This window comes from Rousettus aegyptiacus, unplaced genomic scaffold (assembly GCF_014176215.1).
Source record: "Rousettus aegyptiacus isolate mRouAeg1 unplaced genomic scaffold, mRouAeg1.p scaffold_m13_p_10, whole genome shotgun sequence".
Classification (NCBI taxonomy): Eukaryota; Metazoa; Chordata; class Mammalia; order Chiroptera; family Pteropodidae; genus Rousettus; species Rousettus aegyptiacus.
In genome coordinates, this window is record NW_023416285.1 from 62,740,614 (window position 1) to 62,759,091 (window position 18,478).

Sequence of the window (18,478 nt, forward strand, 5' to 3'; positions counted from 1 at the left end):
TTCTGTTTAATGATCTGCTCATATCTGACAGTAGGGTATTAAGGTCCCCAACTATGATAGTGTTTCAGTCCGTTTCTCTCTTTAGTTCTGTTAGTAATTGCTTTATATATTTCGGGGTTCCCTGATTGGGAGCATAGATATTAATGACTGTTATGTCTCCTGATACATGATTCCCTTTATCTTTATGAAGTGTCCTTCAGTATCTTTCTTTACCTTTTTTAATTTTGAAGTCTATTTCATCCGATATTAATACTGCCACTCCCACTTTTCTCTGAATACCATTTGCTTGAAATATCATTTTCCACTCTTTCACTTTGTGTCTATATCTGTCTTTGAAACTGAGATGTATCTCCTGGAGGCAGCATATGGTTGGGTTTTGTTTTCTGATCCATTCTGCAACTCTTGCTTTTTTATTGGTGAATTCAATCTATTTACATTTTGGATGATTATTGAAATATGAGGTTTTCTATAGCCCTTTTATTTTTTGTTTTCTGATAGCTCAGTGTTTCCATTGCTTCCTTGTCCTGGTGTGTCTGCTTTTTTATTTTGGTTGGGTTTTGTAGATTTTTCCTCTGGTTCTTCTAGTTTTATGTTCTATACTTCAGTTTCTGAATCTTTGGCATGTAGTTACCATTATGAATATGTAAAGAATAGTTATATAAATGTATACAGTCATCTATTTTCTTCTGCATGTGCCCTATCTCCAATCTCCTTTGCGAATTTGGATGTTTTAATCCTCTCCTTTACTGTTATAGTTGTCTCAATTTTTCCCTATGCATGCTGAACATTCATTACTATCTTAAAATAGCAAATCTCTTCTTATCGTTTAAACTTATAATGCCCTGTTCTTAGTAAGGGTTGCACTACTCTGCTTCTTTCTGCCTGCCAGTTGCCTTACTCATACACACACACACACACACACACACGCACACACAATTTATTTATTTATTTATTTATTTATTTAGGCATTTTGTTTTAAGTGAGCTGATCCCTTTTGAGTATTTCCTGTAATTCAAGCCTCATAGTGGAGAATTCCCTCAATATTTACATGTCTGCAAAGGTCTTTATCTTTCCCTCATATCTAAAGGAGATATATTATTCTTGGCTAGTAGTTCCTTTCATTCAATACTTTGAATATTTGATTCCACTCCTTTCTGGCTTGTAAAGTTTGTGCTGAGAAGTCCGACGATAATCTAATGGGTTTTCCTTTATAAGTTACCGTCTTCCCTGGCTCCCCTGAGAATTCTGTCTTTCTCATTGATTTTTGATAATTTTAATGTAATGTGTCTTGGTGAAAACTTTTTTGAGGTGAGATAATTGGGTGTTCTGTTGACTTCTTGAATTCCAAGCTCCAGCTCATCCCTTAGATTTGGGAAATTCTCGCTATTTGTCTGAAAATGCTTTCTAATCCCTGCTCCTTTTCCTCCTCTTTGAGAATGCCCATTATTCTTATATTTCCTCTCCTGATGGTATCAGCTAGTTCTTGAATTTCTCTTTCATTATTTTTTGTTCTTCACTTTTTCTCTTCTTTCTTCCGATTTATTTATAGGTTTCTGTCTTCGATATCACTAATTGTTTCCTCCATTTGGTCGACTATTTCCCAAGCTTGCTCTTTTATTCTACATCTCTTTTAGTGTGTTCTTCATCTCTAAAAGTTCTATTTGGTTCTTTTTAAGGATTTCACTCTTCTTGCTAAAAATCTCTTTCTGCTGAACTAGTTCTTTTTTCAATTCCTGGAATTGCTGATATGAATTTTTTTGGATCTCATTGGGTTTTTTCAGAAGTATCATCCTGAATTCTCTGTCATTTAAGTTTCATATATCTTGAGATTTTTCTCTTTGTTTCTGAGCTGACATGTCACCTTGGTTGTTCATGGTGTTTAATGGACTATTTCTTGGCCTGGACATTAATGAAAGTGTATTCTACTTTTTTCTCCCGTCCCCGCCCCCCAGAAAGATTTATTATATAAAGGTCTCTTTCATCCATTGCTAAGAAGTCATTTTTCTGTTGGTTTCCAGTAGGTGGCATCTAAGCCTCTTGCATCCCTGCTTTATATGAAGTCTTAATAATGTTGTTTTTTTTTTTATTATTATTATAGATGTTTAATCATGCTTGCTACCCTCAGTCTCAGCCTCTGTGCTAGTGACAGATTCGGTAGCATTTGTTGAGATTCCCATAGGGCTCTGCAGTGTTCAGTCTTGGAGGACATGGCAGGAGGTCCCCTCTGGGTTGGAGGAATGGGGATTGCAGCTCAACCTCCGTTTTGCAATCTCAGCTAGTAATAATCACTGTTGCTTCTCTGTTGTTCCCACTTCTCTGCTGTTCCCACTTCACTGCTTTTTGCCCTGATCCCTGGGCACTGCTGCTGCGTGGAGCTCATGGCTATCTCAGGCAAGGTTTTTCAGGGAACCCGCCTCACCTTCTCCCCTTCCCCTCCTCCTGCAAGGAGCTCTGGCTGAGAGAGTCAGCTTCTTTGTTTCTCCAAATCTACCTCCCGACTATCATGATTACGACCTCTGGTAGCTCTTATTTGCAGATCTCTCTCTCAGACGTGCTTGTGTGCAGGTTGGGTGGGTTTTTTGGTTTAGTTTCAATTTATTGCCATTTCAAGGGGAGAGATCCGGGAACATCTCTCACTCCGCCATGCTTCTAACATCACTTGCCAGAGATTCAATTTTAAAGGGAAATTCGAAGAACAAGTCCTCTTTCCAAATCTGTTTTTTTACCCCCTCAATAAATTGTTTCTGTCTTTTTAATAGACTATTTAAGAGAAGTTTTAGGTTCACAGCAAGATTAGCAGAACATACAGAGGTTTCCCATATACCCCCACTTATGCACTTATGCACAACCTTCCTCATTATCAACAGCCCCCATCAGATTGATACGTTCGTTGCAATCAATGAACCTATAATGACACATCATAATCACCCAAAGTTCATAGTTAACATTAGGGCTTACACTTGGTATTGCACAATTCACAGGTATGGAAAATGCATAATGACATGTATCCACCATTATAGTACCATACAAAGTAGTCCCACTGTCCCAAAAGTCCTCTGTGCTCCACCTATTGTTTTAATTTGCATTTCCATGATGACATATGATGTGGAGCATTTTTTCATATGCTTGTTTTCCATCTGTATACCTTCTTTGGTGAGATGTCTGTTAAGATCTATTTTCAAATCAGGTTGTTTGTGTTTTAATTATTTTGTGTTAAGAGTGCTTTGTATATTTTGAATAATCCTTTGCAGAGCAGAAAGTTTTGATTTTAATGAAGTCTAGCTTAGTCTTTCATGGATCATGGCTTTGGGTTTATACTTGTGATCCATTTTGAGTAATTTTTGTGTGGGTGTGAATGTTGCGAAATCTGTGTTTAGATTCTTTTATTTTTTTTTCCACATGTGGATGTCCAGTTGTTCCAACACCATTTGTTGAAAAGACTATCTTTGCTCCATTGTATTGCCTTTGTTCATTTGTTGAGATCAGTTGCCTATATTTGGGGGTCTATTTTGGGGAGCTCTATTCTGTTCCATTGATCTATTTGTCTATTCTTCACTAGTACTACACTCTTAATTACTGTAACTGTAGAGTAAGTATTGAAGTTGGGTAATGTTATTCCTCTAACTTTATTCTTCTCCTTCAATATTGTGTTGCTTATTTTGGGGCTTTTGCTTCTCCATATAAACTTGAGAATCAATTTGTCAATACCCATAAAATAACTTAATGGAATTTTGATTGGGATTACATTAAATCTATAAATCAAGTTGACACTATTGAGTCTTCCTACCATAAACATGGACTCTCTCTCCATTTATTTTGTTCTTCTTTGATATCTTTCATCAGAGTTTTGTAGTTTTCCTTACATAAAGCTCCATATTTTGTTACTTTTATTTATACCTAAGTATTTTATTTTGGAGGGGTGTTTTCAAAGTAATTATTAATGTAGTTGGATTAGTAGCTACTATATCTGTTACTGTTTTCTATTTGTTGGTTTGTTCTTTGTTTCTATTTTTGTCTTCCATTCTTTTTCTGCCTTTTGTGGTTTTGATTGAGCATTTTACATGATTCCATTTTCTCTTATGTCTTAGTATATATCAGTTATTGTTTACTTCTTTTAGTGGTCGTCCTAGAGTTTGCAATATACATTTACGACTAACCCAAATCCACTTTCAAATAACACTATACTGCTTCACAGGTAGTGCTAGTACTTTTTAATAACAAAATTATTCTAATCCTTCTTCCCATCCTTTGTATCATTACTGTCACTCATTTCATTTATACATATGTATATGTAAATATATATAAACATACATAATTAATATACTGTTATTTTGATTGAACTGATATGTTAGATCAATAAAAAATTAAAAGTTTTAATTTTACCTTCACTTATTCACTTACTCCTTTTTCAATTATTTTCCTTCTTTTATGAAAATCTGAATTTCTGACCTACATCATTTCCTCTTCTCTAAAGAACTTCTTTCAAAATTCTTGTAAGACGGGTCTACTGGCAATAAATTCTCTCAATTTTGTTAATCTGAGGAAGTCTTTCTCCTTCACTTTTTAAGGATAATTTCACAGGGAATGCAATTCTAGGTTAGTGATTTTTACTCTCTCAACACTAAATATTTCATTCCACTTTCTTCTTGTTTCCATGGTTTCTGAGAAGTTTAATGTAATTCTTACCTTTGTTCCTCTATTGATACAATGTTTTTCCTCACAGGGCAGGCCTTGTTAAAAAGGACAAAATGCTTTGGCGTATTTAAAAATGGTTCCTTTTCCTCAACCCTAGAAGCACCAGAGAATTTTTCTCTGATATTTACTGTGGGAATTTGGTTGAGCTCCCAGAGGTAAATTTCAAAAATTCTGGCATCCTCCCTCTGAAGTTCTTAACTCTAAGAGTTGTCCATGCTGAGCCTCCAACTTGTCAATTACGGTTCTTGTTTTCCTACCCTGGCACTGGTTCCCGAGGGTGGTTTCCCTTCATGAGTCTCTGTTGCAGTAAATTGTTATCTGTATTCTTTTGGTGGTCTCTCCAGTATTGGAGACAGCGGTTCGCCCTGTGTCATCACCTTTCTATGGATCCTAGAAGAGTTGATTTTTCCATTTGTTCAGTTTTTCACTTGTTAGAACAGTGGTAGCTAGCTTCCAAGCTTCTCACATGCCAGACTGGAAACTAGAAATCTTTTTTTTTTTAATCAACAAGATACTAGGTTAAAAGTTGGATTTATATCATGTCTAAAGGTAAACAGTTGTCACTTTTACAAAATATTTCTAGTGAAGAAAGCTTATATATAAAAGAAAAATGTCAAGAATTTAAAAAACAAATTCCCACAAAGTTCCTCATCTAGTGTAACAGGCTTCTAAAAGAGATGTCTTTACTAAATCTTTCTGAATGGTGTTACATTTTATATTTCTATGTGTGTTTAAAAGTACTTACTTTTTTCTCATTGCCTTATCCTAGTATTTCTTTCTTTACAGTGTTAAACAAATATACTTACAGGAAAGACATCTGGGTTTTTATTTGAAAAAAAATTATTAAAATATTTTAATATAAATGTCATGTCATTGAAAAACTATAAATGGGATAAATGCTTGCTGTTCATTTGAATTTTTTTGATTAAAACTCTAAATTCCCCCAGATACATTGTTTTACCAATATTTTTAAAGTTCAAAATCTAAATAATGTTCTTAATCAATTAACACTATCTTTGTATATATGCTGTGCATTGAGAAAATAAAAAAATGGCTTATTTTTTTATTTGAAAGTGGAAACCTTTGGTTTCAAGCCTGCCTTTCAACACTCCCTGGTGACATTTGGATCATGAGCTGAAAAGTGAGGTCTGGGTCTTATCACTGCATATCTGCAGCCAGGTGTGCAATCAGGTCTTTGGCATCTTGCATGGCGGAGGGTATCTCTGAGCCATTCTCAGTCACTTGGGTTCCAAACAAGAACATCTTCCTGTCATTTCCCACCTCAGATAATGCCAAAGCTTCATGGATATCTGTAATGTGATAGGCTGCTCCAAGATCCTTCACCAAGAATGAAAAAAAAAACTGCTATTTTATAGTCCTTTTGGATAGATACATTCATTACTCTCATTTACTGCTCTCAAAGACCTCACCTTTATTTAAATGTGGAGGCTTTGTGATCTTATTATTATGACCCTTACGATTTTTTTAATATAAATTTTTAAATCAAAATTATACCTGTATTTATGAGTTATCATCAAAAGTGCATTTTTTGGAATGAAGTTAAGGCAGTATAACACCTCGATCAATTTTCTAAACAATGCAGTCAATCTGTTTCTAATTTTTTTCCATTTTCCTTTTTATTTCCCCAGAATTATATTCAATATGATTAATTGTTCTTAATTTATCTTTAACAATAGAAAGTTAAATCATTAATTAAATTTTTGCCATGTGTTTTATTGATTATAGCATTTGCCACTCTGAGTTTTTTTGTTTGTATGTGTGTGTGTGATCATTATTTCTACTGAACAAAAAAATTCTGGATCAAATTTTGGGGAATGGAGAGAGACAGAGAGGGAGCAGGATTTAGAAAATAAAGTGGTATAAGAAGTAAGCCAAGAGGGGAGTGGGGGTGAAAACAAAGAAGACAAGATAAGAGAGGGGGAAGGCTAAAAGGAGGGAAGCCCATGAGGGGAGGCAGAGAGAAGATATTAAAATGAGGAAACAGAAAGCTTGTGCTTATGCTGCATGGCAAAGTCATAACCTTCTTGAGGTCCAAATGGCAAGGTCCAAACACACTTCTTTGACTTTCTAATGTCAGGAATTATTTTTATAGATGACCTCTGATATTCTCTTTCCTAAATACACACAAATTTAGCTATACTTTTTAAGTCCTTTGCAAAAGTTTTAGCATTTTCACTCCTAAAACTGCATTTGGCTTTTTATTATTTCATAGTATTATTCCTAAGCTATAGGGGATCATATTTAAATCTTTGGACATAATCCAACATCATGTTATTTTTTTCTTGTAACAATATGAACCTATCAGATTCCATCACTGGGAGTCTGTGAGGCTTTTCCTGATGTCCTGTACATGGCATCTGTCTGGAGTTAATTACTCTCCAGATGTCGGTCACCCCAATTTATTGCCTATCTTACTCCTGAATTCATTTAGTCCTATAGCTTACAGTGACTTTTGTAACCATGTTAATGGATCCAGTAACATGTTGACAGAGTCTCAATTTCATAAATTCCCTGATAGACTTGGAGAGGAGATAAACAGGAGGAGAGTTTTGGATGAAAGGAGGGGCTCCTTATAATGATAAAAGCACATCAGGGATAATTCTGCTATGAACATGAGTATACAAATACCTGCTTTCAATTCTTTTGGGTATAAAGCCAGAGGTAGAACTGCTGGATCATATGGGAAGTATATTTTAAAATTTTTAAGGAACTGCCATACTGTTTTCTATAGCAGCTAGACCATTTTACATTTCTACTAACACTATACAGGGTTCAAATTTCTCCATGGATATTTGATATTTTTAATGCATATGTATGAAATAAATTCAGCCCGGTCTAACTGATTTAAAACAACTTTTTTATATATGGTAGACACAAATGTTTTATCAAAATCAACAATCAGTAAATATTTACTGAATGAAATTTAACACATATTTGTTGGAGTACTATGCCCAAGGCAGTATGCTAGGTATTACAAGGAACACAAAGATAAATCCTAGTCTCTATTCTCAAGTAGTATATAATCCAATGGATCTAATAAGTATAAAATGAATATATGGCATGTTGTTTAATACCTAGCTAATAGAAGTAGGTACTTTGTATTTCTGGTATTAATAATAAAATTATTGGGCATGATTTCTATTTGCAAAGACTTTTACCTGCTTGTTTGCAAACACAACCAGAGGGATGATTGGGTTTGTTTCAATCAGTTGATGAAGATGCTTCTTGGCTTCAGGTAATCTGCCATGATCTGCTGAATCCACCACAAAGATCAGCAGCAACCCCTTGGACAGGTACATATCCCAATAGGAACGGAAAGGTTCACTGCCACCAACTACAGAGAACAGTAGAGAAAGAAGACAAAAAAAATCACAGCAGCATCCACCAACACAGGCAAAAAAGGCATATTTAGATAATTTCTGAATACTAGACAGGTGTTCTAATACCACTGTGTTAGAATGTACCACTTGAGAACAACCAAAGAGATGTTACTGGGAAAAGAGTTAGTAGACATATTTACCCTCCACAAGTAATTCATGCATTCTAGAATATGGGGGGTCAGCATCAAATACTAAGTACTACAGCTTCCTGATCTGTTACACACAGCAGTCATCAGGTATAGCTCAAAAAATAGGAATAGGCTACTAACATAAGTCAGAGACAGGGGATTAAAACATATATTTCTCTAAATTAAGTTTTAAATGAACTGGATTCATTGGCTTGCCTCATTTGCACAATTTTTTTCCTTTGCCAAATTCCCGTAACTAATTTCTCTTCTTAATATTGCATGGAGAGTTAATATAATCCTGTGGGCATTCAGGAATACTTACCTCAGAAAAAAAGTGCCTTTGGATTATTTCATTCTACTGATTCTTCCCAGAAGAACCTTTTTGGTTAATGACAATATTATATACATAATGAATTTAGTTTTTATTTTTCTCCTATGACAGGAGTTAGCAAACTCTGACACACAATTTAAATCGGGCCCACTGCCTATTTTTGTACAGCCCACAAGCAAACAATGAATTTTACATTTTTAAATATTTGGGGGGGGGGAAAGAACATTTCATGACATGTGAACATTTTATCACATTTGGATTTCAGTGTCTACAAAAAAAGTTTTATCAGAATAGACATGTGGATTTGTTTCCATATTGTTTATGGCTGCTTTCACACTACAAAGGGCAGAGTTGAGTAGTTGCAACAGAGGCCACGTAGATCATAAAGCCTGAATTATTTACTATCTGGCCCTTTACAAAAAAGTTTTTAGACTGCTGTTTTAGACACTTAACAAAAAGATTTAACATACTAACAAGAAATGGCCTATACTTGTCTTTCATTTGTTTACCTTTGTATAGAGCTGAGACTAGTCATTCTTTGAAGTATTTCATTTTTAATTTTTTAAAAGAATGTTGTATAATCTGAGTAAGTCAAATGGTTTAAACATATTTGGTTTAAACAAGAATAAACATTTGGGTTGCTTCCCATTTTTTCGTGACATTGTGACATTTTATTTGTGTAGAGATTTTTATTTTTCAGTTATTAACTTCTAAGTGCAGTGTAGTCAAAGAGCATGCTTTGGATGATGCATCTTCTTTGAAATATTTGTTAAAACTTGCTGTATGGCCCAGTGAGTAGTCAATTTTGGTAATGTCCCAGGAGTGAGAAGAATGTGTATTTTGTCTTCTGGATGTAGCTGAAATGTCTAATTAGACAATTTTATATTGTCCATTAGATCAAACTTGTTGTTTATGTTCAAATTTTGTGTATCTTTGTTGATTTTTTTCTCCTCAGTCCTATTAATAATTGACAAAGATATGATGAAATCCCTCACTCTAATGGTAGATCTGTCCATTTCTCCCTCTAGTTTGATCCTTCTTTACTTCTATTTTCTTAGCTATTTATTTGGTCAAAATGATTATTTCTTCCATAGCTTCAGTGTAAGTTGAAACATCTATTCATACTATGCTTTTGAGATTTCCAGTCAAGATAACAGAGTAGGTAAAAGCTGCTCTTGCCTCCTCTCACAACCACATCAAAATCACAACTAAACTATAGAACAACTATCATTGCAAAGTGCCTGAAGTCTAGATTAAAAGAAGTCCTATAACTAAGAACGTACAGAAGAAGCCACCTTCGGACTGGTAGGAGGGACAGATATGCCTAAACTTATATGTGGGGTTAAAAATTGGGAGGGATATCTCAGTTTCAGAGGTTCCCTCTGAGAAGCGAGGGTTCCCCACCCTACACAACTTCTGGCTGTGAAAAACAGAGGGGATTGTACCTGAGTGAGATAGAGGGATGTGGGAGTTCCAGTCATTCCTCATAAAGGACCCATACATGGACTTACTGCTAACAGACTCAATTGCTCTGAGCTTCAGCACTGGGGCAGCAGCTTGAAAGGCTCTAGCGACATATGGGAAGGAACTAAATTGTCTGGCTTCAGGGTGAGGGATAGAGGGGCAGCTTTCTCCCAGACAGAAGTGCTGGTAGAATCCACTGTTACTTTGTTGAACCCTCCCTGCTCCCCATGTGCAAACGTAGGTAGCCACCATATCTGAGTCTCCATCAACCTGGCTAACACTGGTTGCCCTGCCATGGTGGATTTCACGATTCCTTGCTCCACCCAACTTGTGGGCCCACCCAAGCTACTTCTAGTGGGTTTTCCATACAAGTGTTCTACATTGGCTCACATTGTGGACTTTCCTAAAATCTCTCAAAAGTTTTCAAACCCCCCAAAAGCAGCATCTTTCCTTGGTATGCTTGTACCTCTTGCTAAGCACCCTTAAGCCTGGCACTAGTTACAGCCAGCCTCAGCACCTCCCAGCACCTCCAAGGCCAGTGCAGGTGCAAGATATCTGTGGATTGATTTGTGGCTCATGGCAGGTGGACCTGGGCAGGGCACAGGTAGTAGCTGAACTTGTCTTGTGGCAGAGCCCCTTCCAGCATACTCAGTGGCCAGATTTGGACCTCACTGGAGCACCACCAGGCTGCTGCCTCAGATGATATATCTAAAGGAAAGACTGGGCAGGCACCAGAGCCCTGCTAAAGTGAATCCTGTTCTATAAGGTCATCTTTTGCATAACAGCTCCTGGGCTGTAGTCACAATCAATTCTCACAACCAATCAGCCTGAAGGTTAGTCCCTCCCATTGATGTCCAAAAAGCAACCAAGACTCAACTACAATAAGAGGGCACACACAACCCACACGAGGGACACACTTGCAACACCTGGCACAGGTGAGCAGGGAGACTGTGCCACTGGGCCGCACAGGACACCTACTACATAATGCCACTCTACCAAGGCCAGGAGACATAGCAGATCTACCTAATACAAAGAAACAAACAGGAAGGCAGCCATAATGGAGAGACAAAGAAACATGTCTCAAATGAAAGAACAGAACAAAGCTCCAGAAAAAGAACTCAAGAAAATGGAAATAAGCAATCTACCAGATACAGAGATCAAAACATTGGTTATAAGGGTGTTCAATAATCTCAGCGAGAACTTCAAGAAAGAGATAGAAAACAAACAAACAAAAAATAATCAGTCAGAAATGAAGAATACAATAACTGAAATAAAGAATACATTAAAGGGAATCAAGAGCAGATTAGATGAATTGTTCAAATCAGTGATTTAGAAGATTAGGTAGCTGAAAACACCCAATCAGAACAGCAACAACAACAACAAAATAAATGAGAACGGTTTAAGGCACCTCTGGGATATCATTAACGATACCAATATTTGCATCGTAGGGGTACTATAGGTGAGAGAGAACAAGAAATTAAAAACCTGTTTGAAGAAATAATGGAAAAATTTCTCCCTACCCTGGAAAAGCAAATAGGTATACAAGCCCAGGAAGCACAGAGAGTCCCAAACAAGATGAACCCAAACAGGCCCACACCAAGACACATCATATTTAAAAGGTTAAAGACAAAGAGGAAATCTTAAAAGCAGCAAGAGAAGAGCAGTTAGTGTCTAGAAGGGAGCTCCCTCTTGTAAGACTGGTTTCTCAACTAAAACTTTGCAGGCCAGAAGGGATTGCCATGAAATATTCAAAGTGATGAAAAGCAAGGACCTACAACTAAGATTACTCTACCCAGCAAAGCTATTATTTAGAATTGAAGAACAGATAAAGAACTTACCAGACAAGAAAAGCTAAGGGAGTTTGTCACTACCAGACCGGTCTTACAAGAAAGGTTAAAGGGACTTCTTTAAGAAGAAGAAAAAAAATATGAATAACAAAATGGCAATAATTACATATCTATCAACAATTACTTTATATGTAAATGGATGAAATGCTCCAACCAAAATATATAGGGTGGCTGAATGGATAAGAAGACCCTTACATATGCTACCTATAAGAAATTAAAAGGCACACATAGACTATAAATAAAGGATTGAAAAAGACATTCTATGAAAATGTAAAGGAAAAAAAAAGCTAGGGTAGTAATGCTTATACCAGACAAACAGACTTTAAAACAAAGGCTATAATAAGAGATAAAGAAGGACCCAGTAATCCCACCTCTGGGTATTTATCTGAAGAAACTCAAAACACGACTTTGAAGGGATATGTACATCCATATATTCATTGCAGCATTATTTACAATAGCCAAGATATGGAGGCAACTTGGGTGTCCATCAATGAATGAATGGATAGAGAAGAGGTGGTATATATACAATAGAATATTACTCAGCCATAAAAATTATGAAACCTTGCCGTCCGCAACGACATAAATGGACAGTATTGTGCTGAGTGGAATCAGACAGAGAAAAAGACAAATGCCATATGATTTCACTTATATGTGGAATCTAAAGAACAAAATAAATGAACAAAACAAATTCACTCATAGATATAGAGAAGATTTTGATGGTTGCCAGATGGGAGGGCAGTTGGGAGGATGTGTGAAAAAAGTGGTGAAGGAATTAAGAAATACAAATTGGTAGTTATAAAATAGTCATGGGGATGTACAGTACAACATAAGGAATATAGTCAATAATATTGAAATAACTATGGTGTCAAATGGGTACTAGATTTATCAGGGTGATCACGGTAAGTTATATAAATGTCTAATCACCACATTGTATACCTGAAAGTAATATAATATGTATGTCAATTGCAATTGAAAAATAAAAATATTTTAAAAACATAATAATGCTTTTGGTCTTAAAGATTTGCCTACAGGCTTACCAATATCTCTGCCCACTGTTTTCTCCTCATAACTGGATGAAAACAAAATTAAAAAGATGATTGGAGTAATCTCAGAGACAATGGAGATGCCAAATTGAATAGGGGTAGTGAGAAAGGATGTACCTGTTAAATTCAAGATTTGTTCTAGGGGTAGAAAAATTTAGTGTCTTTCATGTGGACTAGAGGTCGGGTTACAGAAAGAGGAATTGATGGTGACTCCCAGTTTTCTGGCTTGAGCAATTTGATGGGTAGTGACAAGTAGATTATAGGGAAAGGAACAGATACGGAGATAAATCAAACATTTTGTTTTGACCACATTCATTTGAAAGGCCAATTAGACAACGGGATAGAGATGTGAGGCAACATTTGGATATGTTTGGGCTGGATGGATAAATTTGGGAGTCAGTAGCATAAAGATGGTATTTAACACCAAGAAGATGAATGAAATCATCCAAGAAAAAAGGAATAACATAAAGACAAGAGGATCTTATGCAACTTTGGGAAACAGCAATATTAGAGAGGTGGTGACTCCAGAATTTCTACAAAGGAGGGGCTTCTGGGCTGCCCTCTGGTTACAAGAAGTAGTTTGGGGTTTGTCTATAGCTGCACTTGCAGAGAAGGAAGCACCCTGTATGTACTTACATTGCATGTTTATTATGGGTAGTAAGGGAAGAGGGAGGCTATTATTGTAGGAGGAGGTGTAAAGCATTCCTCTCAACTTCCCTTTATCGCCACTACCACTCCAAAAAGGAGAAAATAAAAAGAGCAGAACATGATTTTCCCTATTGTGTAGCCTAATATCAAACTACACACACATTCTAAATATCTAGGAAAATCTAACCCAGTGTTACTTTTCACAAGGACCCAATGTCGAGGACATTATGCCTGGTTTAAGGATTAACAAAATGAGGCTATCCTGTAATTAATGAGAAAAAAGGCTTACTCTCCAGGAACTCCATCTGGCTGCCTTCAGTGTTGATGCACACCGCATTGAAACCTTGAGTAGGTGCCTCGCTGTGCTGTACTCTATTTAAAGCTAGAGAGTGGAGAACACTGGTCTTTCCTGCTCCATCCAGACCCAGCACAAGGATCTGCTTATTTTTCTCCTGTGAAACAAAAGATAAATTAATAAACCTATGCTATCGGGGCCTTGTTTTCCTGGTTCTTGACAGAGTGCCTGCCTGTGGTAGGACCCAGTGTCTTTGTGGAATTGTTAACCAGAATAAAATTTCATAAAACACTTAAGAGGTCTAGAATAAACTGTATCAGTTTGTATTCTATAATCAACCATTAGTTTGTGAAATTAATCATACATCCCCTCTCAATCCCCAACTCCTGATCAATCTATCAAATAAAGACTTTATATGTATCGGAATTTATGGGAGGTGCCAGAGATCACAGGGCCAATTTTCAGACTTCACTTCGCTTCTTGAGCTTTTGCACCAGAATTCAGTTTGTTGTTTGGGATCTTCAGACCTTCATGGTCCATGTATTATTGACTGTTATTCAGCATGTAAGCATCTAAAAGCTCGTATTTTTAATCTCTCTTGTCTTCCCAATTGGCTCACCAGCTTAAAAGCTCTTAAGGCAAATTTTCCTCTTATATGTCTTAATATAAGTATCGCAATTAAATGAAAAAGGCTAAGATTATAGAAATCGTTAAACCAGTTTCAATTATAAATGAACATTTATTTTAAAACCTGAAGTTAAAATCTTATGGACTAGATGTAAACTTTCTTAACACATAACCAACATACCAACCTTATAAATTTTTATGACAAATGATTAAGGGACAACAAGGGCAGGCTGGTATGAAGACAGAAAGTTCAGAGTGCTGAGAAAAGTGCCTTTTAGGGTACAAACAGTAATAAATGAGCAACAATATAGCCAGACTGCTCATAGGAACTCAATTCTACCTCCCATACAACTTACTAAAGTTTCTCATGCACATAAAATACTAGTAAATGTCTTCATTGGCACTGGTTTTAAAATAACAATAATCTTAAACATTTTTGCTTGAACATTAAACATTGTCATTAGACTGAGTTTCTGATAAAAAGTGATCCTAAACAGCACGAGAATGCTTGCCCCACTCCTCTTTCTATTTAAATGAGATTTATGTGAAAGTGAGGTGTTTGAAGTTTTGGTCTAATAGAGATTTCTGTAGAGAGTATGATTTATGAAGACAGGTAAATAACAGAAATCGGAAAAGTACGTATTTGTTTTTGGAGTGAATTCTTGATGGCTTTTTAAAGTAAATGTTATTTGCATAGATGTTTTCTATCTCCATCCCTGCTTTTTTCGTCATTCCCATCTGCACCTAAATATTATCATGTTATTCTGAGAGTGTGATTATAAGAGTGGTTTGATATACAAAGGAGACTTAATTGGATGCTTTAAAACTTCATGCTTTAAAGCAATGGTGGCACCGAGTAATGGCTGCAAGGTGTGGATTGTGTACCCCTCATTATCTCCATCAATGGCCACACTCTGGCTACCCTAATATTCAATCAATTTCAAAATATTTTTTTTTCACATTTTAACATATCTGAAATAAGCATTCTAAATCCATGGTATGTCTTATTTTGGTTGGAAGCATTTTTTTTTTTTCTTAGAGGTATTAAAAATAATGAGATCTTAGATCCTGTGAAATATTGTGAGTAAAAACAGTCCCCTATTCCCTTTCTAACTGCATCACTGTCCCTCAAGTCTACCTCATCTAGAAATTTAGCAGGTATTGCTGCTTTACATTTTTCTTAGTTTTTTAGTCTAAAATACACGGTCCTTCATGTTTATAATTTCTTAAGGAAAGCTGAGATTATTGTAAACAGACAGTTTGTGATTCTGAACACAACTGTTTCTTGTCAAAAGTTAATCCTTTAACTGTATATGGATCTATGTAGTCTGTTTTACCAGAGATTAAATGTATGTTAATAATTCACATTGTTTAGAACAAGGAAGCAGCTCTGAGCCCAGGACCTTCAGGAGCACAGAGCCCACTAAGCTGATGCAAGTAATGCCTGGCTTTTCTCTCTTCCCCCCACCACTCCCCAATTTTAAAATTGTGGTTAAATACATATAACATAAAACTTACCATCATAATCCTTTTTAAGCATACAGTTCAGCTGTATTAAATACACCCATTCATAATGTTGTGCAGCCATCATCACCATTCATCTCCAGAACTCTTTCCATCATGTAAAACTGAAACTCTGTACTCATTAAATACTAACTCCCCATTCTCCCTTCCCCCAGACACTGGTTACCACCATTCTCCTCTATTCCTATGATTTTTGACTACTCTAGGTACCTCATATAAATGGAAACTACAGGTAAATTTGACTTTTTGTGACTATAATGCCTGGTTTCTGAGACATCTCAGTTAAAGTTTTGTGACAGTCCTTTCTAGACAGTGGTGATCTGAAAATAATGGAAGCCGTAGCCACACTGCCTATAGAAAAGACCCAGACAGCCCTAAAAACATTCTGCACAAATTCAGGAACCCAACACATTCTAGAAAATAACTTATTCAGCAGAGAGAACTTGGAGAAAGAGCCTGTGTGCAGCGATGGTTTGAAGTGGGTTTCCCTGTTACGGACCGTGAGCTAGCGCTGAGTGCTGGACAGAGGATGGGGCCGGAGAAGGGCGGTTCTCGGCATCTGGGTGAAGACCAACTAAGACCCCCTCTTGAAGACAAGACCCAGTGAGGGTTGGGACACAGGGTCAGGGTTAGGGTGAAGGTGGGCAGGGGCCCAGGCAGAAGGGCCTAGAGAAGGGTTGTTCAAAGCTTGGCACATCCCGTTCTATCCCCAGAAAGCCTCCAAACGAAACCCAATTCCCTCCTGGGTCGGGGCCCCAGACGTAACAGAGCCGGCGCTCGGGCCTGAACTCCGACAATGGCCTTGCGAGGGTGGGGCATCTGCAGCACAGGTCTCTTACCCTCGGCTCCAGCAGGGGCTTTGCCAAGAGGATGTTGTTGTCCTCCTTCTCTTCTTTTCCCTTTAATTGTTCCTTCTCTTTCTCTGTCTCCCGCTCTTTCCTCTTTTCCTCTTTATTCTTACTTTTCTCCTCCCTCCCTTTCTCCTTTTCTTTTTCCTTAATTTTTTCTTTCTCCACCTCCTTCTTCTTCTCTTTCTCTTCCTTTCCCTTTTCCCGAATTTTTTCTTTTTCTGGCTCCTTTCCCTTTTCTTTTTTCTTCGTTTTCTCCCTTTCCATCTTCACGCCCGTTTTCTTCGCTTCTCCTGCGCGCCCGCGCGCTGGAGCCGTGGCCCTGAGTGCTGGCAGGTGTGGCTCCCGCGTGTGGCACAGGGACTGAGACGTAGCTCCATGTGGCATAGACCACACCTACAGTCACCGCGGCCGCAGCCAGTCCAAGGGCGGGTGGGCTGCGGCCGTCATGGCCGTCATCTCACGCTCCCTCGCTGCGGGGCGCGGGTGGGGTGGGGGAGGGGAGCTGCATTTTCGCGGAACATGAAAGCAGGAGGTGGATTGGAGAGGGGAGGCAGGGGAGCTAGAGAAAAGGTCAAGCCTAGCCCAAGGAAGACCTGGCAGAGGGATTTGGGAAACACCAGCAGGGCAGATCATCCGTGAAAAAGCGTTCCCAGGTGCCATATCCTCGGGAGGGCGCACTATGGCGCAACTTTCTCGGGCTAGGCAGGATGTTTCATAAAGGACTTCCTGAGGGCCCGGATTTGTGTCCCACCTCTCCTGCATCATCCCTGGGCCCACTCAGCTCACCAGTCTCCGAGCAGGAGAACCCTTGCGGAGCCAGAGTCCTGAGCGTCCCCAGAGGATTCTTTGCCTTTCCCCGGTTAGTAAGCCTGCAAAGTGAAGCTGAGTATCTTTCCACTTTTCCTGCCAACTTAACTAGTAGTGTCTAGAGGTTGCTGTCCAAGATGCTTAGGGGAACGGAAAAGTTCCTCTATTTTAAATTCTCGCGTATTTTGGTTAAAAAAAAAAAAAAAAAAAATCTCCGGAGAGTAAATTAGTAGCTTGCTAGGATCATGGATACTAGTAAAGCTGGGTATTTGAAAAACAACTAAAAACAGTCCAGTTGCTCACAATGATCCAGTATGTAGCCAATCAGGAAACCTTTGGGGCTTTTCAAAGGTTGTGTAAGGTTGCTTAAACTGGTGGAGAAGTATATGGACGGTTCTTCTATTTTGTTAAATTGGACCATAGTATATTTAACAACCTAATATTATCTTACTACAATAAACTGACTTTTTCATCAAATCTGTTTGAAATAGTCTTGTAAGGAACAATGAATGAATGGCAAGATCCAGAAAGCTTGAGTGATGCAAGTTGTTAAGGTTAGCAATTTCCAACCAATCTTGAAAATGCTGTGCTTAATAACTTTAAAAAATGTCTGCTCAATTCATTTACATACACATCTCAACATAATGAATTTTCAGTGAAGTTAAAACTGGGTCTCTCAATTCCATTAGTTTTGTGGCTTTGCTGGGAGAGGCAGGAGATTATTTTTAGATTATTTTTAAAAATTCTCAGATATACTATCCAGGAAGTCCTCTATAAAATGCCAACGACCAAAACACCTTAGTCCATACTCACTGTT

At 37.5% G+C, this 18,478-nt stretch overlaps 1 protein-coding gene across 1 annotated transcript; it reads right to left on the minus strand.

The window, feature by feature from the left end:
- Positions 1 to 1,898: 1,898 nt before the first annotated feature.
- ARL9 (ADP ribosylation factor like GTPase 9) lies at positions 1,899 to 18,361 on the minus strand. The gene is made up of 4 exons (XM_036227899.1): positions 16,843 to 18,361; positions 13,847 to 14,009; positions 7,875 to 8,050; positions 1,899 to 6,033 (listed from the first exon to the last, which is right to left on the minus strand). Exons 1-4 carry the CDS (start codon positions 17,236 to 17,238, stop codon positions 5,854 to 5,856), a joined length of 915 nt encoding a protein of 304 aa, XP_036083792.1. The 5' UTR covers positions 17,239 to 18,361; the 3' UTR covers positions 1,899 to 5,853.
- Between the last annotated feature and the right edge of the window lie 117 nt (positions 18,362 to 18,478).

What these genes read in the sequence shown, in the direction of transcription:
- ARL9 (XM_036227899.1), bottom strand. Translation starts at nt 17,238, where the DNA reads ATGCCACATGGAGCTACGTCTCAGTCCCTGTGCCACACGCGGGAGCCA. An exon ending in AGCCCCTGCTGGAGCCGAGG is followed by an intron (nt 14,010 to 16,842) that starts GTAAGAGACCTG and finishes TTTGTTTCACAG; the next exon opens with GAGAAAAATAAGCAGATCCT. An exon ending in CCAGATGGAGTTCCTGGAGA is followed by an intron (nt 8,051 to 13,846) that starts GTAAGCCTTTTT and finishes TGTTCTCTGTAG; the next exon opens with TTGGTGGCAGTGAACCTTTC.